The sequence below is a fragment of the Psilocybe cubensis genome, chromosome 6, assembly GCF_017499595.1.
Source record: "Psilocybe cubensis strain MGC-MH-2018 chromosome 6, whole genome shotgun sequence".
Classification (NCBI taxonomy): domain Eukaryota; kingdom Fungi; phylum Basidiomycota; class Agaricomycetes; order Agaricales; family Agrocybaceae; genus Psilocybe; species Psilocybe cubensis.
Window position 1 is genome coordinate 3,132,765 of NC_063004.1, and position 15,652 is coordinate 3,148,416.

A 15,652-nucleotide genomic window follows, 5' to 3' on the forward strand; every position below is an offset into this window, starting at 1 on the left:
CTGAACCTCTCGTCGGGTTAGGGTTATGGCCTCTTGTCAAAGTTCTACATCTCCGTCGTCAATCGACAGGATAGTACCTCAGACACGATTAATGAAATCGAGGGGAATCTTTTGCTTTGGAATATATGCTCCATGCACAGCTTGGCTATTGAGCAATTGCACCGTGACCGGTGAAGACACGTAGTAGATCCCAGGAATATTATTGCAGAAGCGGGAACCGTGGAAAGAGTCTACCAAAGCTCTACAATAAAGAAATATCCTATACAGCTAGTGGGTGGGTTGCAATGCTTGCGGCTATCGACATATGTCAAATAAAAACGAATCTAATACACGTTTTGTAATTAACACGTAGTTTTTGTTGAAATTTTTTTTCAAAAAATATGGTTCGGAATGCACTTCCGAAGTATATTTCTCTAAGAGAATGTCAGAGAAAGGCACGCAATATAACACATAACGAGTATCTAATCTGTTTTTATTTGACACAAACGAATGGGTGCCGGCAGACCAAAGATTCATGTTGGTTTCAACAAGTATAGCAGCTTCGTCGGCATTACGGCGATCTTTAAACTCCGACATTGGACACCGTGCTTGCGTTTGTTTGGCGCCAGCGTAGAGTTCGGATATCTATTTCCAAACTTCTTCCTATCCTTCGTTCAAGATCTCAACGGTCCCGGCCAACCCCCAGAGTTTCTGAAGATTCGTGGCATCAGCTCAAGCTGTCAGTATAGTACTTTGGCATACTGCGACATGTTAACCATAATTCTACAGTTTGGTGTTGCCGTCTGTGCTTTAGATCCCGAAGCGCCTGTTGTCGGGAAACAGTGCATGTCGAGCGCAGAACATCAACCTACGTTGTATCCGCTGAAAATCTGTACAAACTTGGTTAACGAATATAGGAAAGACAATGGCGACAATGGACTATATAGAGATTCCAGAGGGGGCGACGCGTCTGCGTGGCATGTCGGACCAGCAACATCAACGAGACGATGAGAAACAACACCACGATGTGAGGCCAGCAGCCAAAATAACCACGTCTATCCCAAACCCATCCCCTCCGCACTCACCGACACCGCGTACGCGGCGGCAATCACTTTTGTCGACGACAGCAAACTCGCTGAATTCGCCAACGTCTGCGATGTCGTTCATACCCCAGATGCTGCTCTCTGCGGCGCTTCCACCCGTTAGTCCCGGATCACCCACATCGACAACGCCGACACTACCGAATCTCAAAAGAACGGGCCTGCCAGAGAGCTATACGTTGATGTCAACAAAGGACCCGCTGTCGTTGCCGATCATGTCAACCAACTTCAAGCGGTTTGTGACGATAATAGGGCCCGTCTTCTGGCTGCAAGACCGAATAGAGGAAATTATATTATGGAAAAGGGGTACTTTGAGGACAGCTGTCTGGATGGCTGCATATGCATTTATTTGTGAGTCACACAATTTTCTTTTTTGCGAGGAAACTTAATGAAAAGTCTAGGTTTTTATCCTCGACTTATATTGCTGCTTCCACACATAGTGTTGATTGGAGTTATTCTGGCGACATATCCTTATCCTGCATCGGCTTCTGCTGATCCTTTATACTCCTCCAGTGACGCCAACTCGGCTTCGCCACCCTCAACATCCCCTCCCATGGAAGGCATCGTGCCTTGGCAAGCCAACATCCAAGGCATCCAAAATCTCATGGGTGCAGTGTATCTATCGCTTCTGTCACGATCTTTTACTGGGTGCTCATGTTTAACCTAGTGCTGACCTGCACGCACTCGTCGAGCCGCACGTGTACCACCTCATCCTTACCCCTCAACATCTTGCAAAGTCGACCCCAAAATCAACTGCTCAGTCTACGCAAGACAGCAGTACCGGTACCACCACTTCCCAATTCCCCCGTTCACCATACACAACACACATCCTTACCCTCCTCGTCGTCACATTACCCCCTTTACTCCTGCTTATCCATCTACCTATATTCCCGATTAGGGAGGTTTGTCTCTTCGGTGGCCTGGCACCGTTTGTCTTGACACACCCATATGTACGGTTGCTGATACCTCTCCTCTGGGGCATGGCTATGGACACTATGCCTGTCTTGCTTGCACGGTGGCGGCGGGTGAGGAATCGCATAGTGAGTATGAATATGAAGGTTTTAGGGGTCGACATAGCAGGTTTGTTTGGGCTGCATCATCATAGCCAGACTGCCAAAGGTAGGCGAAATGGGGGTGGTGACGAAACCAAAGACGCTGTTCCAGAGAAGATGCTCCCCTTGTCGATGATTGTGCAAAGAATCATTGATGATGATCGTCTCACTGACGAGTGCTGGAATTCGGAGATGAGGGAGGTGCAGTTGTGGGAGAATGAGAGATACGGAGGTGCGTACGGCCTGCTTTGCACCCATTGTTTGGTTATCAATATTTTTTTGGACGTTTAGGCCCCTTACCATCAGATTCATCTATTCTTCTTGGTGCATCATCCTCTTCTTCGTCCAGTTCCATGTTCCTTCCCCCGCAAAAAGGATGGAGCAAGTTGAATTTGCGGCCAGGAGAACGAGGTGCATGGACGAGGGGTCAAGATGGCTGGAGTGGAAGCGGCGGGGGAGGAAGTGCGAATGCAGATGGAGGTACAGTTGAGGTCGGAGTCGGTGGGGAAGTCAGGTTCGTTATTTTTTTTGTAGCCCTGATCCCATTTCTGGTGCAACATTCCTCTCCATCTTTCTCTATTTATGATTTGTGGAAGCCAATAAAAGCAGAAACACAAGCTGACGCGCCTTTTTCATCGCTCCTTTTTCCTTTTTCCCTATTTGTGTTCGGTTCTGACATTCCATCCTCCGACTTTCGATTGCAGTAGCAATCTCACATTTTCGCTCGCTCCTGGCTGGCGGTTCGTCGAGACAGAGGACTGGAGGAAGGATCTCAAGTGCGAATGGTCGGGTTGTGGAGGGGACCCGGACGGCTGGGTGTATACGAACGATGCCTGGCTGGGCTCGCGGCCGGCACCATACACGTCTGGTGGGGGCAGCGTTACCAGGAGAAGGAGGTGGGTGAGGAGAGTATGGTTTGATTGGAAAAAAGCGAAAGAAGATTCGTAATGATTAGTTAGTCTATGTATTTAGATTTTTGTCTGACCTTGTGGTATTCAAGAGAAAGTATCGTTAGCGGTTTTAGATGTGCTTACGGGCTTGTCATTTAATGGTAAGATAAATCACCTTTAAGTAAATCACCTTTAAAATTTATATGATCCCAATGCCCTCATCGTTGCATCCGCCTTCTAAAAGGCCATTCGATCGAATACCTTTCTCAGTCATCTGTCGTTAAACTATTGCAGAAACCAGATACATCGCCAACTCCACTGATTTTTATTGAATTGGTGACCGGAGGGCATGACATACATACGGGCATTTTCCACAACGGTCAATTTTGAACATATGTTTGCAGTACATACTTCCCGACTTACCAGAACGCAATCAAGAGAACCGGGGGCGTGCCCTATTTCTTGAAGCAAGAGTTCTCACGGATAGTGCCAATGAAATGATCAGTTATCGATAGAACCCTTCTCATCCGTCACTGTTCGTGAAAAATCATGATCTATCTGAATTCCCCACCTTCTTCAAAACCAAAGGTCTGATTTACTCAGTAAGTTATATACTCTGTGCAAATCATTGTGGTATTGCAAGTGATGACTAAACTAGGTATCAAGCTTCTATTGTATCACCAATCAGTGTTGTAGGACCTGCATCTTTGACAATCAACGCAAATCCGTAGCGAGTGTCCTTCAGAGAAGGACTAGTCTTCATCAGGGTCTTGCGGCCCCAACATTGGTCGATTAGGATACAACCTCCGATACGCTGTGAACCTCAGCGGCTCATCGACTCGAAGGTCGCCTGTACGCTGTTGTTTTCCCCTTCCCCATCTCCGCTGGACTCCGTGCGATGGTTCCCTGGGGATATAGGGAAGATCAGCTTCCCTCCTGAAATGGCATGTCATCCATTAATTCTTGTTGCTAAGAGGCGAGATAAATACCACTTACCTCCAATGATTTTGAGGGCTTTCAAGAGTCGTCTGCTCTACAATCACTTGATTGGAGCTCGATCCTCTTGTGTCTTCGGGATGGTTGGTATTGTGTGATACGTATCTCGCCTCTTGCGTGGGGAGATAGTATGGAATGTCTGTTTGCTGCTCTTCTAGATTTCCTGAATTATGGCCGGCTACTGTATTCAAATCCGAATGACCCATCAAACGAGATGGACCGGCATTGCAAGAGCTCTCTTGGTCCAATAGATTGGCCGGAATCGGCGAGTGGAGATGCTTATCGAAATCTGGCCTCCGATTGACGTCTCCCTTGGTCCATAATTCTGCTACTGCAAGGCCGGGAAGCCTCGCCACTGCCACCGGTGATAATATCAATTCTGCCAGACCAGGGAAGAGAATGTACTGTTGTTTTATCTTTTCTTGTACATCGAGTGGGACTTCAGGCGCCTCCTTTGGAGTACATGACAAAGACAGGATATCTGAGACGGCAGATGGAGTTGATTGAAATTCGACGTCGTCTGGTGGTGCAATTATGGGACCGTTGACAGTTTGATTGATAGACGAGGAGCCTGTGCTACTGGGCAAGGCATTAAGGAAGGAAGGGCGCCAAGGTGGGGAATCAGACAAGACGGCAGCCTCGTTAGATTCGTTGAAAGGTTCTGCAACCGTCCCGAATGCAGTGTCAACTTCTGATAGTACGACGATGATCAAGACACCAAAATCTTACCAAAAATATTGGTTAACGCCGATGCAGAGGAAGCATTATCATTCGAAGGTGGGAAGGCCCCTGTGGAATAGCCAGAACGATGCGCATTTTTCTGGTCTTTGGCACGGTAGGTAAGGTCAGTCATCATAGGGATGTCGATGGTGTTTCTGGTATGATATGATGTTAGGCAAGGTAATGAATGACAGTGATTGCTCTTATATCACTAGCCAAATGCCTTTGAGCGTTGATGTATCCAGGAGTGGCACATATTTCCCTGGTTCCTTCAATGTGTTTACAACTAATTTCCTTTTCTGGAACAGAAGCGTTGGACAATGGAGTGCCCTCGGAATGTCATTGTGTGTATTGTGCATGTTCGGCTAAAATCGAAGCTGAGCGGCCTGATGATCAGTGGAAATAAAGGGGGATTCGATCGATATTTTCCCAGAAACTTGAATCATTCCTCCCGAGGTTATAGTTCGTGAATTCCGAGTAGTGTGAATTCGTGCCTGAGAACCGGCCCTCCTGTTCATGTTTTTAAAACGCGTTGTCACATAAACGTTTTGTTCCAGCTTTTACTGCAGTTCCGCATTCGAACCAAACTGAAGTCAAAATCGTTATACAACAGAGTATGTCATCACATTCTAGACAGGCAAATCCCAATCTCTACCAAATTACTGAATAAAATTCATTGGGCACAGGGAACTCACCTTGGAGGTGAAGCGAGGGACTTAGTGCAAGGGACGTGTAGTGATGGGACGTGCGGGCAATGGCGTGGACACGCGTGGTGAGGACGGGGGTACGAACCATGTTAAGCGAGGTCGTGGTGATGGAGCGAGGGGATAATTCACTTCTAGAAATTTTGTCATCTGTCTGGTAATATTTGCTCTATATTTCACGAGGTACCTATCTCCAATGCTTCTAAGGTCGTGGTCTTATAGATATTGTACTTTATAATATTGAATGATGGTTAAATGCAAGCACAGCTAAAGTTAACTGATGAAATACAATCCATAATGACATTATACAGGATTGAAGGTAAGTATTTTATCTAAAACTAAATATTTCTATTTATTTAATTTGAAAAATACACTTGGTTCCGGTACAATTCTGGTATAGGTTGTCGACGTTGTGGAAAGGGGCTAAATACGCGACGCGACGCGCCCAATTTAGTGGCACGTGATTATTCTCCACACGGTGTTCAAATTTTTTGAACACCGAAAAAGGATGTTCTTCGTTTTCCAAAGACTACCACGATACATCGACTCCTAGAAACTGAACTAGAAACTGAACTTGCAAGTAAACTGAACAAACAATGACAAAATCCTAACATCCTTTCTCAACAATGGTTTCCTTCTCTTGGTGCGTGAAATTTTGAATTCCATGCTCCGTGGAATTAAAGGAATGCGGGTTTACATTTTCTGTCACCAAAGATCGCAAGTTGTGGTCAAATATATTCCCACAACTAAAGTTCTTTATGGTTGTACAGGATCGACGTAGACGTCATTTTTGTGGGGCGTTGTTGTCGTTCGTGCCGGTAATCTCAGTTTCAGCCAAGTTCGTTAGCCGACGAACTTCGATCAAGTTAGTGTCCATTTCTCATGAAGATTAGAGCAGGGACAGTATAAAATGCTGGTTCGTAGGACGCTGGTTCAATTGCAAATTATCTAGACGATACTTCTCCTTTCTATTTTCCGTTCAGCGCTCACATCCAACAAAGATAAATCTTGAGATGTATTCACCTCCTTCAAAAACCTTTGTTGCTGATGCCGTGCTTTTTGACATGGTGAGGGATATAAACATCATATCTTGTGCATTCTTTAAGTCGTTTGGTCACCAGGACGGTACTCTTACAGATTCCATTGCGGCAGTGGAAGCTGCCTGGGCGAAGGTGGCTTCCGAAATTGGGCAGGATCCCGAGCATGTTATCGCTGCCACTCATGGAAAGCGTGCCGTCGACAATCTCTCGCAGTTCAAGCCTCATCTAGCCGAAGAAGAGATGGAGAGAGAGGTCGAACGTTTCGAGAACACCATCCTTTATTATGCCGATGCTCATCATCTTCACGGCCCCAACTCTGGATCTGTCACTCCTCCTTCCGATGTTTCGTATGCTAGCTCTGCACACGATACCCCTGACCTTACACCTGGGCCATCTGCTCCTGCTTCTAGACGATCGTCTGTCTCTGCATTCGAGTCAAGGCGGCCTTCTTTTGGTAGTCGACTCCTCAATATGCTTAGCCAGGCTGCGAGATTGCGTGCGCATAATGAAGACGTTGTGGTCGTCGACGAGGATGGGTCCGAGAAAGACAACCTTATTCAACCTGGTTATCCTGCTGTTGAGAAGAAAAATGCCTTGAACGCCACCCTAGAGGCATGGCAGATGGAGGCCGCCAGCGTCGATCGCTCCATTCGTATTCTGCCCGGGGTCCGCAAGATGATAGATTCGCTTCCTGAAGGTCGCTATGCTGTTGCAACTTCAGGTGCTAAGACATATGGTCAGTACCTGTTTTGAATCACCTCATTTTTAAGGGAGGTAATAATGAAACTCTCGTCTGCAGCTTATGGGTGTATGAAGCGTGTTGGGATTGTGCCTCCTCCAGTAACTATCACCGCCGACGACAAACGTCTCAAGGCGGGAAAGCCTGCCCCAGACCCTTTCCTGCTGGCTGCCGAATGCCTAGGGTATGACCCGAAACGCTGTGTTGTTTTTGAGGATTCGCCTAGTGGCATCAAGGCTGGCGTCGCCAGTGGTGCGACAGTTGTTGCTGTGTGCACAAGTCATGAGCGTTCCAAAATTGAGAATTGCGGTGCCCATTATATCATTGAAGACATGGAGAGCATATCATGCCACGTTGGCGATGACGATCGTTTGGTTTTTACCATTACTAGTAGTGGTTGATGCTCATCCCTACCTAATGTTATATTGTTGATGATACCATCATACCACGGCGGTTTATCCTTACCGTCTTGTGGTTTTCAATGCGACACCGATTCTGGGCATTCAACTGAAATCTTTGTCTTTCTGTTTCTTACAAATACGTTTTTCCGTGAGTTAGAAAGGCTGGGGCTAGATTAATGTTCCTAGGTTGCAGTGTAAAACCTAAGGCTGGAGGCCCGAGAATGTCGGCACGGCCTGAGCCGCACCTGGACATGTCGAGATTTAAGGAGGCTGTACAGATGGTTTTCTCGTTCTCCACAACTGTCTATCTCCATCCCCGATTATAAATCCCTCTCTTCGATGACTGCCATGGATGTCTATTTCTGCAGTAAACAGACGACAAATGCGATGTTTCCTATGGATCATACAAATTTTGCAACTTTCTAGAGCCTTCGCAGACGACTGCAATGTGATTGAATGCGGTTCCGGAACTTCAAGTTGCGTTTGACAGAACAGTTAATGTACCTGAACAAGTCTACTATGTTTGTGCCTTGACTATACAATTTCCAGGCCGTATATAATCTACAGAGCGCTCCGACGCTTGCAATGACACTACCCTACCTTAACAACCTTTTGCTCCCATTTTGTAACCCCAATGGATGTGGCTAGCATCGTATATAGCCTCACCATTGGCATTGTCTCTTTTATCTCTGAACATGATGACCACAAGTCCCTGACCAAGGACATAAACAAATCCGTCTTGCTGGTCCAAAAGAATATCAAACCTCTATTCGCCCACCCGAAGAGCCTCGAAGAGAACGAATCTCTCAACGAGAGTCTCCATGCACTGCAAGATGTTCTCTTGAATATTTATTACCACCTTCGTCTATGGAAGGAGAGTAAATCCCATCGCGCACTTGCCCACCTTTACCCATGGAAACCCACCCAGCAACTCCAGGATGACAGACAAATGTTGGTGGAGAAATATCTCTTGCTTATGGGTGCGACCCAGTTCGTCGACCGCCTGCAGGGGTTCCATGTCATTTCTCGTGCCCCTACCATGGACTCCATCGTCATTCCTCCTCCTTCGTTACCACAATCAGTACCATTCAAAATCGAGCCTAAAGACGATCCAGAGAATTTAGAAGTCACCAAATTCTGGTATCACTGTGTTGGTGATAAGGTGCGAAATTCAATTGCCCTAGTGTTCGCAACTGATGTTGCACATGTAGACAACTCTGGCCGAATCGGAAACCTTTTGCGTGGACATTTCAGCATATCTTGCCCTGGATCTTTCTCCAGTGGCCTGTAAACGGCTCTTGTTGCGTCTCGACGAGCGTGGATCAGGAAACATATCCTTCTCTGCGCTTCAAGAACTCGTAAATCAGGGCCCATTCGCAGATGTAATTAAGACCTACACCCAAGGTTAGTCACCCCTCCAATGTATATAAGCAATTACAATCAATACGACGTGTTAGATCCTGCCTTACCCTTGTTGATCTGGATTGACGACGATGTGGTTGGGAATCAGCCAAAGGTGCTTGAAGCCTCCAAATCTGGTGTTACAGTGATCCAATTAGCGTCAACGGCTGCCGCAAAATCATGGATTACGATAAATGAAGGTATGCCTTATACTCATACTTGGTTATGCTTCATGACAATTAATAATGGAACCAAAGATTTTATCAAGGCTCATGACAATCCCGCTGAGATTCGCTTCATCTCCGACCAAGTCCGGTTCGATACCGACTCAAGTGGTACTCTTTTTGAGAACCATGAAGCTGGCACCCAAATCTATCACTTCATTCGTGGCCATGGCATCAAAGCACCTTTTCTCGTTTACACTGACCCCAAAAGTATCCTCGTAACTCATTACATTGATCATGACGATATGGCGGGGTCATTGAACTCCCATTACAAGGTATACAAAGAATATGTCAATGCTTTGGGAGCCGGAAGGAAAGATGATAGAGGATGGGCGAAATTTAACGCTTAATAGTCAAAATCTCGTTTTTATGGCTTCAAATGCCCCATGGTTATACAATACAGTTTTTAACTTTCATAGTGCTTACTTACAAATTACGAACCAGACTTTCCTGCGATCATTTGAACGTCAAAAGGTTGAACGTTGAACGTTGAAGGTCCGATAGCCCCTGTGTTAACCCCTGATCAGGCCACTCAAACGCGCACTACTACTAGCTCATGATCCCAATTCTAACAGACATAGAGGATCCTTTTAGCCCTCCTTGTGCTACAAGACTTGTCTCCCCGCAGCGGTCTAAACAGGGGGCAATCACTAGTGGAGCTGGCTTACTGGTTGTCGTCGAGACATCGCCGGGCGTCACTACCGCCACATCGACTAGAATTACGAGACCTAGTGATGGAGTCGTTATTTCATCTGGAACACCTATTCCTTTTTCAACAACCTCTTTCAGCCCCAACGTTTCCTTTTCTTCTGGTACAACGACCTTTTCATCTGCTTCCTCGTCAAGTGAAGGGCCCAGAATAACCGACGTTCTTCCAAGCGGTACATCACATCAACGATTACCGTTGGGAGCAATAGCGGGAATTGTAATTGCGTTGTTTATCTTGCTTGCAGGTATCGTCATCTTTATCTGTCGCAGGAGGAGGGCATATCGCAGAGATCAGGCTGCTCTTGGATGGAGGACAAGCATATCGTCATACCAATACCAAGACGAATCGACCTCTCGGTTCCACGATGTATTCCGGAGATTTACCATTGCTGTCCCTCAGCGTCGACCAACTGAATCCTTCAATGAAGATACAGCTATCTTGTCACCTCCTCCCATGTTGGAGTATGCTAGGTCCGAGAAAAGCTCCAGGAGTGCTGCTTCCTCCTTGCCGCATTCTCTGCAGACACATAGCTCTAATCCCGGACATCGCCATTCAGTTTCTGTAGGGTCCACTCATTCAACAGGTACTGCGCGATCTTTATTGATAGACATACACGAATCGCCCTTTAAAGATCCTTCTCCGAAGTCTGCACCTCCATTCAGCTCGTCCACATCATTCACACTTTCAAATCCTCCAATTCCAACCATCCAAATATCTCCGTCTCCATCGCCCAAAAATTTGTTCGTGCCTTCGTATCGCCCCATTACTGTTGATTTGCCCCCTATTCCTCCTCTACCCTCTTCCCCTCCGCCCATGCCACCCCGTAATCCATTCCGAGATATAAATCCTTTTGAAGATCCCCCAGGCTAACCTGAGCATCCTCCTTTTCTTGTTTTCAATACGCTATGTTAGTCTTCGAGCATTCATTCCAATTCATGCTAGAAGTAGTGAGTCAGAATGCATATGCAATTTTTTTGAATGCTGCGATTTACAAATCTGGTAAAAAAAAATGCGCCACAGTAACCTCGTGGGCGGTCTTCTAATTTATGACGGTGGCGTAACCGTTTGCAAATCCTTGAGGGTACCACAAAATTCCATTCTAGGAATACCAATTACTTTTTAGGCCGATTCAAGACCCGCAAATTTCTGATGACTATACATACCAGAATTTTTCAATTTTTGATACCACACCCCGATAATGTGACCGAGGTACGGTATTGGCCTATGTCCCGAGCTCTGTACGTACAGCAGAACACCAAACTTCCAAGCATACACAGTGTCAATGGTTAATACTACAACGATATCATTCCATAAAACGCCTGGAGCTACTAAAGGGAATAAACAAGAATACAATACGAATCTATTATACATAGACATGTTCAATCCCAAATAGTTGAAGAAGATTTCCTATTTATACTTGCCCGACATCGATTCTTGCAAGGTGCTCAGTAGTATTGGCGGCAATGTATACTTATTATATGCCCTCCAGTACCGAAGATCAGCTGTCCATCAACGCCCTTAATGAAAGCAAACTGGTTTGAGTGCGTGCCGCGGTACCTGCGTATGTCAAGAAGTGGACGCTGCACAGTGCACCGTGCATTTGCAATTTTTGTTATGCAAGAGGTATAATTCTTTACGTTATATTTGATCCCGCTTCTCGTCACCCAGCCTAGCCAGGCACAAGTCGATGCAAACAACCATACTATCTGTCAGATAAAACACAAAGGCTATCGTCCTCTGTACTCATTCCTCCATGATCGTGCTCCTGCTCGTCTAGTATACTATACTTGAATTTTCCGAACCTCGCACTGAGTGTATTCTGGAATTAGGGTTGGTCGTGGGATAGCTTTGCCTTTCACAATAAAAATGAAGCGATTTCTATTTACACTGCAGCGCCAACCGTTGAAGCGTCTGAGAAGGTCTACTGCGGCCGCCGCTATTTCCGTCACAAATAACTATCTCACGCGACGTCATGAGGTAAAGGGAGGCCTGAATGTACGGAGTAATCGCGAAGAGGAGTGGGAGATGAATACCATGGGCCAAAACCCTTAAATATTCAGCATTTAGGTGGAACTCGTAGACATTAGATATTGCCAATACATGGTCCGAGTCAAACGTTTGTGATTCTGCAGCGTATAGGAAATGTATAAACTAGGCTAGTAATCAGGACATATCAAAGGGAGTACGGCTAGTAGGTGGGTTCTCGATGGGGTTAGACCCGCTCTACCTATGAAAATATAGTTGATACACGCCTTGGTACTCGTTGAAAGTAAAGTACGTTCAGAGCACAAGGAAAGTGGGGCAAGGTTTATCACGCGGTTCTACTGACATGAAGGAATGTTAGAAACACCATATGCATTGAAAAAGGGTGCATAGCGACCTATAGCACCCAATCACTTCCTGGTATCAAAAATTGGAGTGGGAGCAAGAAATAAAAGCAACAATATTTTTGTACGCTTGTCGACCCGTCAAACTTTTGAGATCTTCTTTCTCATCAGACTTCTCCTTTTGGAATAGTCTCGGATTTCCAACATTTGCCCTGGTTTCTTTCCGAACCGTGAGGGAGTTTCGTTGAACCTATATCATGAGAGCCCCATTTGCCGTTTTTAATTTTTCTCTATCCTACTACCCCGTATGCCAGCAAGTACTGCCGTTGGAGCGACGCTGTATTTCGATTCCTAACATCTTCCAACCAAAAATACTCGACCTCAATAAGAGGCGACTCCACTCTCGTTAATTTCCAAGTCTTCTCTTTAGGTCACCTCATCACATCTATTTCATATTATCGACGCGCTCTCTTATGCGCGTTATCCAGCGTCAAGCGAGCGCCGACCATGTCGTTATTGGACGCGCACTCGCGGATAAAACTACCGTCGAGGCGCGCGAGCCTCAGCTCCTAAAACTCCCCATTCCACTACCTTCAGTTCCTGTGCTCTCTCCCCTGTTGTCTCCAGTTGTAGGTGGTAGCAACAGCAACCAAAACTCCGGTGGATCTGGTTCAGGGTCTGGATCTTCTCCGACAACCGCAACATCGCCACCCACTCAAACGACAAGCTCTGGAGGCAACTCTGGCGGGACTGGAGGTGGAAGTACGGGAGGAGGAAGCTCTTCAACCTCTAACCCGGGTGGTGGTGGATCCTCTGGAAGTGGAGGAAATGGAGGTAGTACATCTTCTGGAGGATCATCGTCGTCGGGAGGTGGCTCGTCCAGCGATCCATCTTCAGGTGGTGGTGCTACTTCCAGCGGATCGACCTCTTCTGGCGGTTCAGGTTCATCAGGATCGACGGGAGATACTTCGACTAGTGGCGATACATCATCCTCAACATCTTCATCTCAAGGAGACACTGCTGGTAACACAAGCACTCCTGGAGGCATAGCCTTGACGAGTGGAGGATCATCAAACGACACATCAACGTCTGACGGAGAAACCACCAACTCAAATGGCTCGGGGAGTACCCAAAATAACGATAGTGCAGACCAGACCACTCCAGGAGCTGTTGCAAATGCCGGAGGCATTGTAGGAACCAATCAAGCCCCCGGCGCTCACTCCACAAACGGCAAAGGTATACCAAACGCTACTCTATCCGGTGGAAAAAGTACGTCTACTGGAATTGGAGGTATATCCTCGGGTCCAGATGGGAGTAACTCCAGTGGTGGAAATACCAGCAGCAAACACGGCCTTTCTGGGGGTGCCATTGCGGGCATCTCAATCTTGCTTCTGGCACTTCTCGTTGGCCTGGTAATTTTTGCCGTGAGACGCCGAACACGGTCGCAGCGTCATGACCAGGCAAATAGGTGGTGGTTTACTGGCAAACGTAATTCACAGACGTACGGAGACAGGAACAGCAAGGAAATCATCGCTCCTGGTGTTCGCACCGCTCGCAGCAGCTTCGCCACTACAGTCGACCATTCCAATAGCTCCCATGGCCGCCAGTCCCCTGGACCCCTCTCACAAGATGATTTTATTATTCCACCTCTCCCACCTATGGCTGAGATTGGGCGAGCTAACGGTAACGTCCCTGCCCTCACAATCGATGTCTCTCATTTTGCACCAACTCCGGCCATCTTTGAGAAGCGAGTCTCTACATGCAGTCAGGTTTCTGGTGAATCGACTTCAGAATATCTTGTTGTTCACCACCGCGACAGTTTAAACCCCGGAACTCCAATGTCTGTGCGTCCATTCTCCCCATCTGAGTCTTTCTCTTTCCCAAGGCCCCCCGATCCGGTGGGAGACAGGAATTCGGCATATTCCCGTCCGTCCAGTAGCGGTACGTTGGCAATGTTGCAAGCTGGCACGCACTTCTCGTTCCATTCTTCAAACGTTCCACCTACCCCTGGTCTACCAACTTTGATCGTCAGCCAGGATAATCCGATTAACAACGTCACTGACCCATTCGCCGACAACAATCCATTTGAAGATCCGGGCCCTTCCGCTGCGGTACCAGAGCAGGCATTTGTATCTGGAAACAACGGAGGTTTTGCTGAGACAGAGTTTATTTGCCGTCCGTTCGTTCCTACTCTCTCAGACGAGCTTGCCGTGCGTCCAGATGATCCTGTTCGGATATTGACCACCTTCGATGATGGATGGGCACTCGTCGAGAAGATTCGACTTGATACAAATGAAGTTTTAGAGCGTGGCTTAATTCCCATCGATTGCTTGCGAGCACCTGGGCAGCCGCTTCCTGCGTTCTTTGCTGCGAAGCGTGTAAGCAGCTACGCGGGCTCAGTAGCAGAGGTTCATGCTATGTAGGGTGAGTATTTTCTCGTCTGAATAATGTGATGCAACTGAATACTAAGTATCTTTATCTCGGTAAAGCCCTTCGACAACGCCTGCCGACGCTTCTTTTGCTCCTTGAAATGATTGTATCTGATATTTATATTTTAGAATGTCGTCATTCACAACGTCCTCTCGCTTTCAGATACGTGTATCTGTATTGCCTTTTTATTCTTTGAGCCGTAGACTCTTTACGGTTATACTTGTTGTTTTAAACTTCTCAGAACACATGCCTTTATACTGTTTATTGTTTATTCGTTTGTGTAAAGTGTGCAATATACCCTCGTACATCATCTCCTGTATTTCTAGACACTACTTGGAAATTACGTGACCTGTGATTACTCGTGGTTTTTAAATACTGAAGGATGCACGATCCTCAAGTTGTATTTTACCACACTTCTGGACAGCGCTTATATTTGGAATAGTTTATCCTAGCAACACACGTATTTTTACAATAAAATGCCCTTTCCCATGTTCTGCGCTTGAGGATCCACCTGTCTGATTATGTGTCTGCGAGTGTCAAGGAGCGGCGTAGACAAAAAATTTCTCATACAATAACTGATATGTCATTTAGCATAGTGAATCCCTGTCCACTGCTGGCGCCCATCAATTTTTGGCTCATCAAAATGTGTTGCAAAAATGTCAACAATGAAAAACATGATTTTTACTGGATAAATACGGTATATCTTTGACAAAGTAAAAGAACGTAAAGACTTGAACTATTTGTCACATTTTTTAGTTACAAAAGGACTATATATCGCATCAAGCACCACAGTCCATATTGCCCACCGCAACATAGCGTATTCAGTTCAAACATTGTGGATTTTTCTGTTCGTGATGTTCTTGGAGGACGGAATATTCCAGTGATCAAAAATATTTGAATAGAGGTTCATTCCTTTCGTGTAAAAACTGTGCCATACACT

General features: G+C 46.3%; 6 protein-coding genes across 6 annotated transcripts; 4 read left to right on the forward strand and 2 right to left on the reverse strand.

The window, feature by feature from the left end:
• Positions 1-904: 904 nt before the first annotated feature.
• JR316_0007465 (uncharacterized protein) lies at positions 905-3,079 on the forward strand (the record flags this gene model as incomplete). Its single annotated transcript, XM_047893206.1, has 6 exons — positions 905-1,430; positions 1,520-1,694; positions 1,747-2,119; positions 2,189-2,363; positions 2,438-2,645; positions 2,836-3,079. 6 exons carry the CDS (start codon positions 905-907, stop codon positions 3,077-3,079), a joined length of 1,701 nt encoding a protein of 566 aa, XP_047748488.1.
• A 694-nt stretch (positions 3,080-3,773) lies between these two features.
• JR316_0007466 (uncharacterized protein) lies at positions 3,774-4,870 on the reverse strand (the record flags this gene model as incomplete). The annotated part of the gene is made up of 3 exons (XM_047893207.1): positions 3,774-3,957; positions 4,018-4,708; positions 4,747-4,870. 3 exons carry the CDS (start codon positions 4,868-4,870, stop codon positions 3,774-3,776), a joined length of 999 nt encoding a protein of 332 aa, XP_047748489.1.
• Positions 4,871-6,454: 1,584 nt separating this feature from the next.
• Positions 6,455-7,621, forward strand: JR316_0007467 (putative phosphatase HAD1; the record flags this gene model as incomplete). The annotated part of the gene is made up of 3 exons (XM_047893208.1): positions 6,455-6,508; positions 6,563-7,217; positions 7,281-7,621. 3 exons carry the CDS (start codon positions 6,455-6,457, stop codon positions 7,619-7,621), a joined length of 1,050 nt encoding a protein of 349 aa, XP_047748490.1.
• A 634-nt stretch (positions 7,622-8,255) lies between these two features.
• Positions 8,256-9,596, forward strand: JR316_0007468 (uncharacterized protein; the record flags this gene model as incomplete). Its single annotated transcript, XM_047893209.1, has 4 exons — positions 8,256-8,783; positions 8,833-9,025; positions 9,079-9,222; positions 9,280-9,596. 4 exons carry the CDS (start codon positions 8,256-8,258, stop codon positions 9,594-9,596), a joined length of 1,182 nt encoding a protein of 393 aa, XP_047748491.1.
• A 199-nt stretch (positions 9,597-9,795) lies between these two features.
• Positions 9,796-10,770, reverse strand: JR316_0007469 (uncharacterized protein; the record flags this gene model as incomplete). Its single annotated transcript, XM_047893210.1, has 2 exons — positions 9,796-10,117; positions 10,571-10,770. The coding sequence occupies 2 exons, from the start codon at positions 10,768-10,770 to the stop codon at positions 9,796-9,798; spliced, it is 522 nt and encodes a 173-aa protein (XP_047748492.1).
• Positions 10,771-12,755: 1,985 nt separating this feature from the next.
• On the forward strand, positions 12,756-14,705 carry JR316_0007470 (uncharacterized protein; the record flags this gene model as incomplete). The annotated part of the gene is made up of 1 exon (XM_047893211.1): positions 12,756-14,705. The coding sequence occupies one exon, from the start codon at positions 12,756-12,758 to the stop codon at positions 14,703-14,705; it is 1,950 nt and encodes a 649-aa protein (XP_047748493.1).
• Between the last annotated feature and the right edge of the window lie 947 nt (positions 14,706-15,652).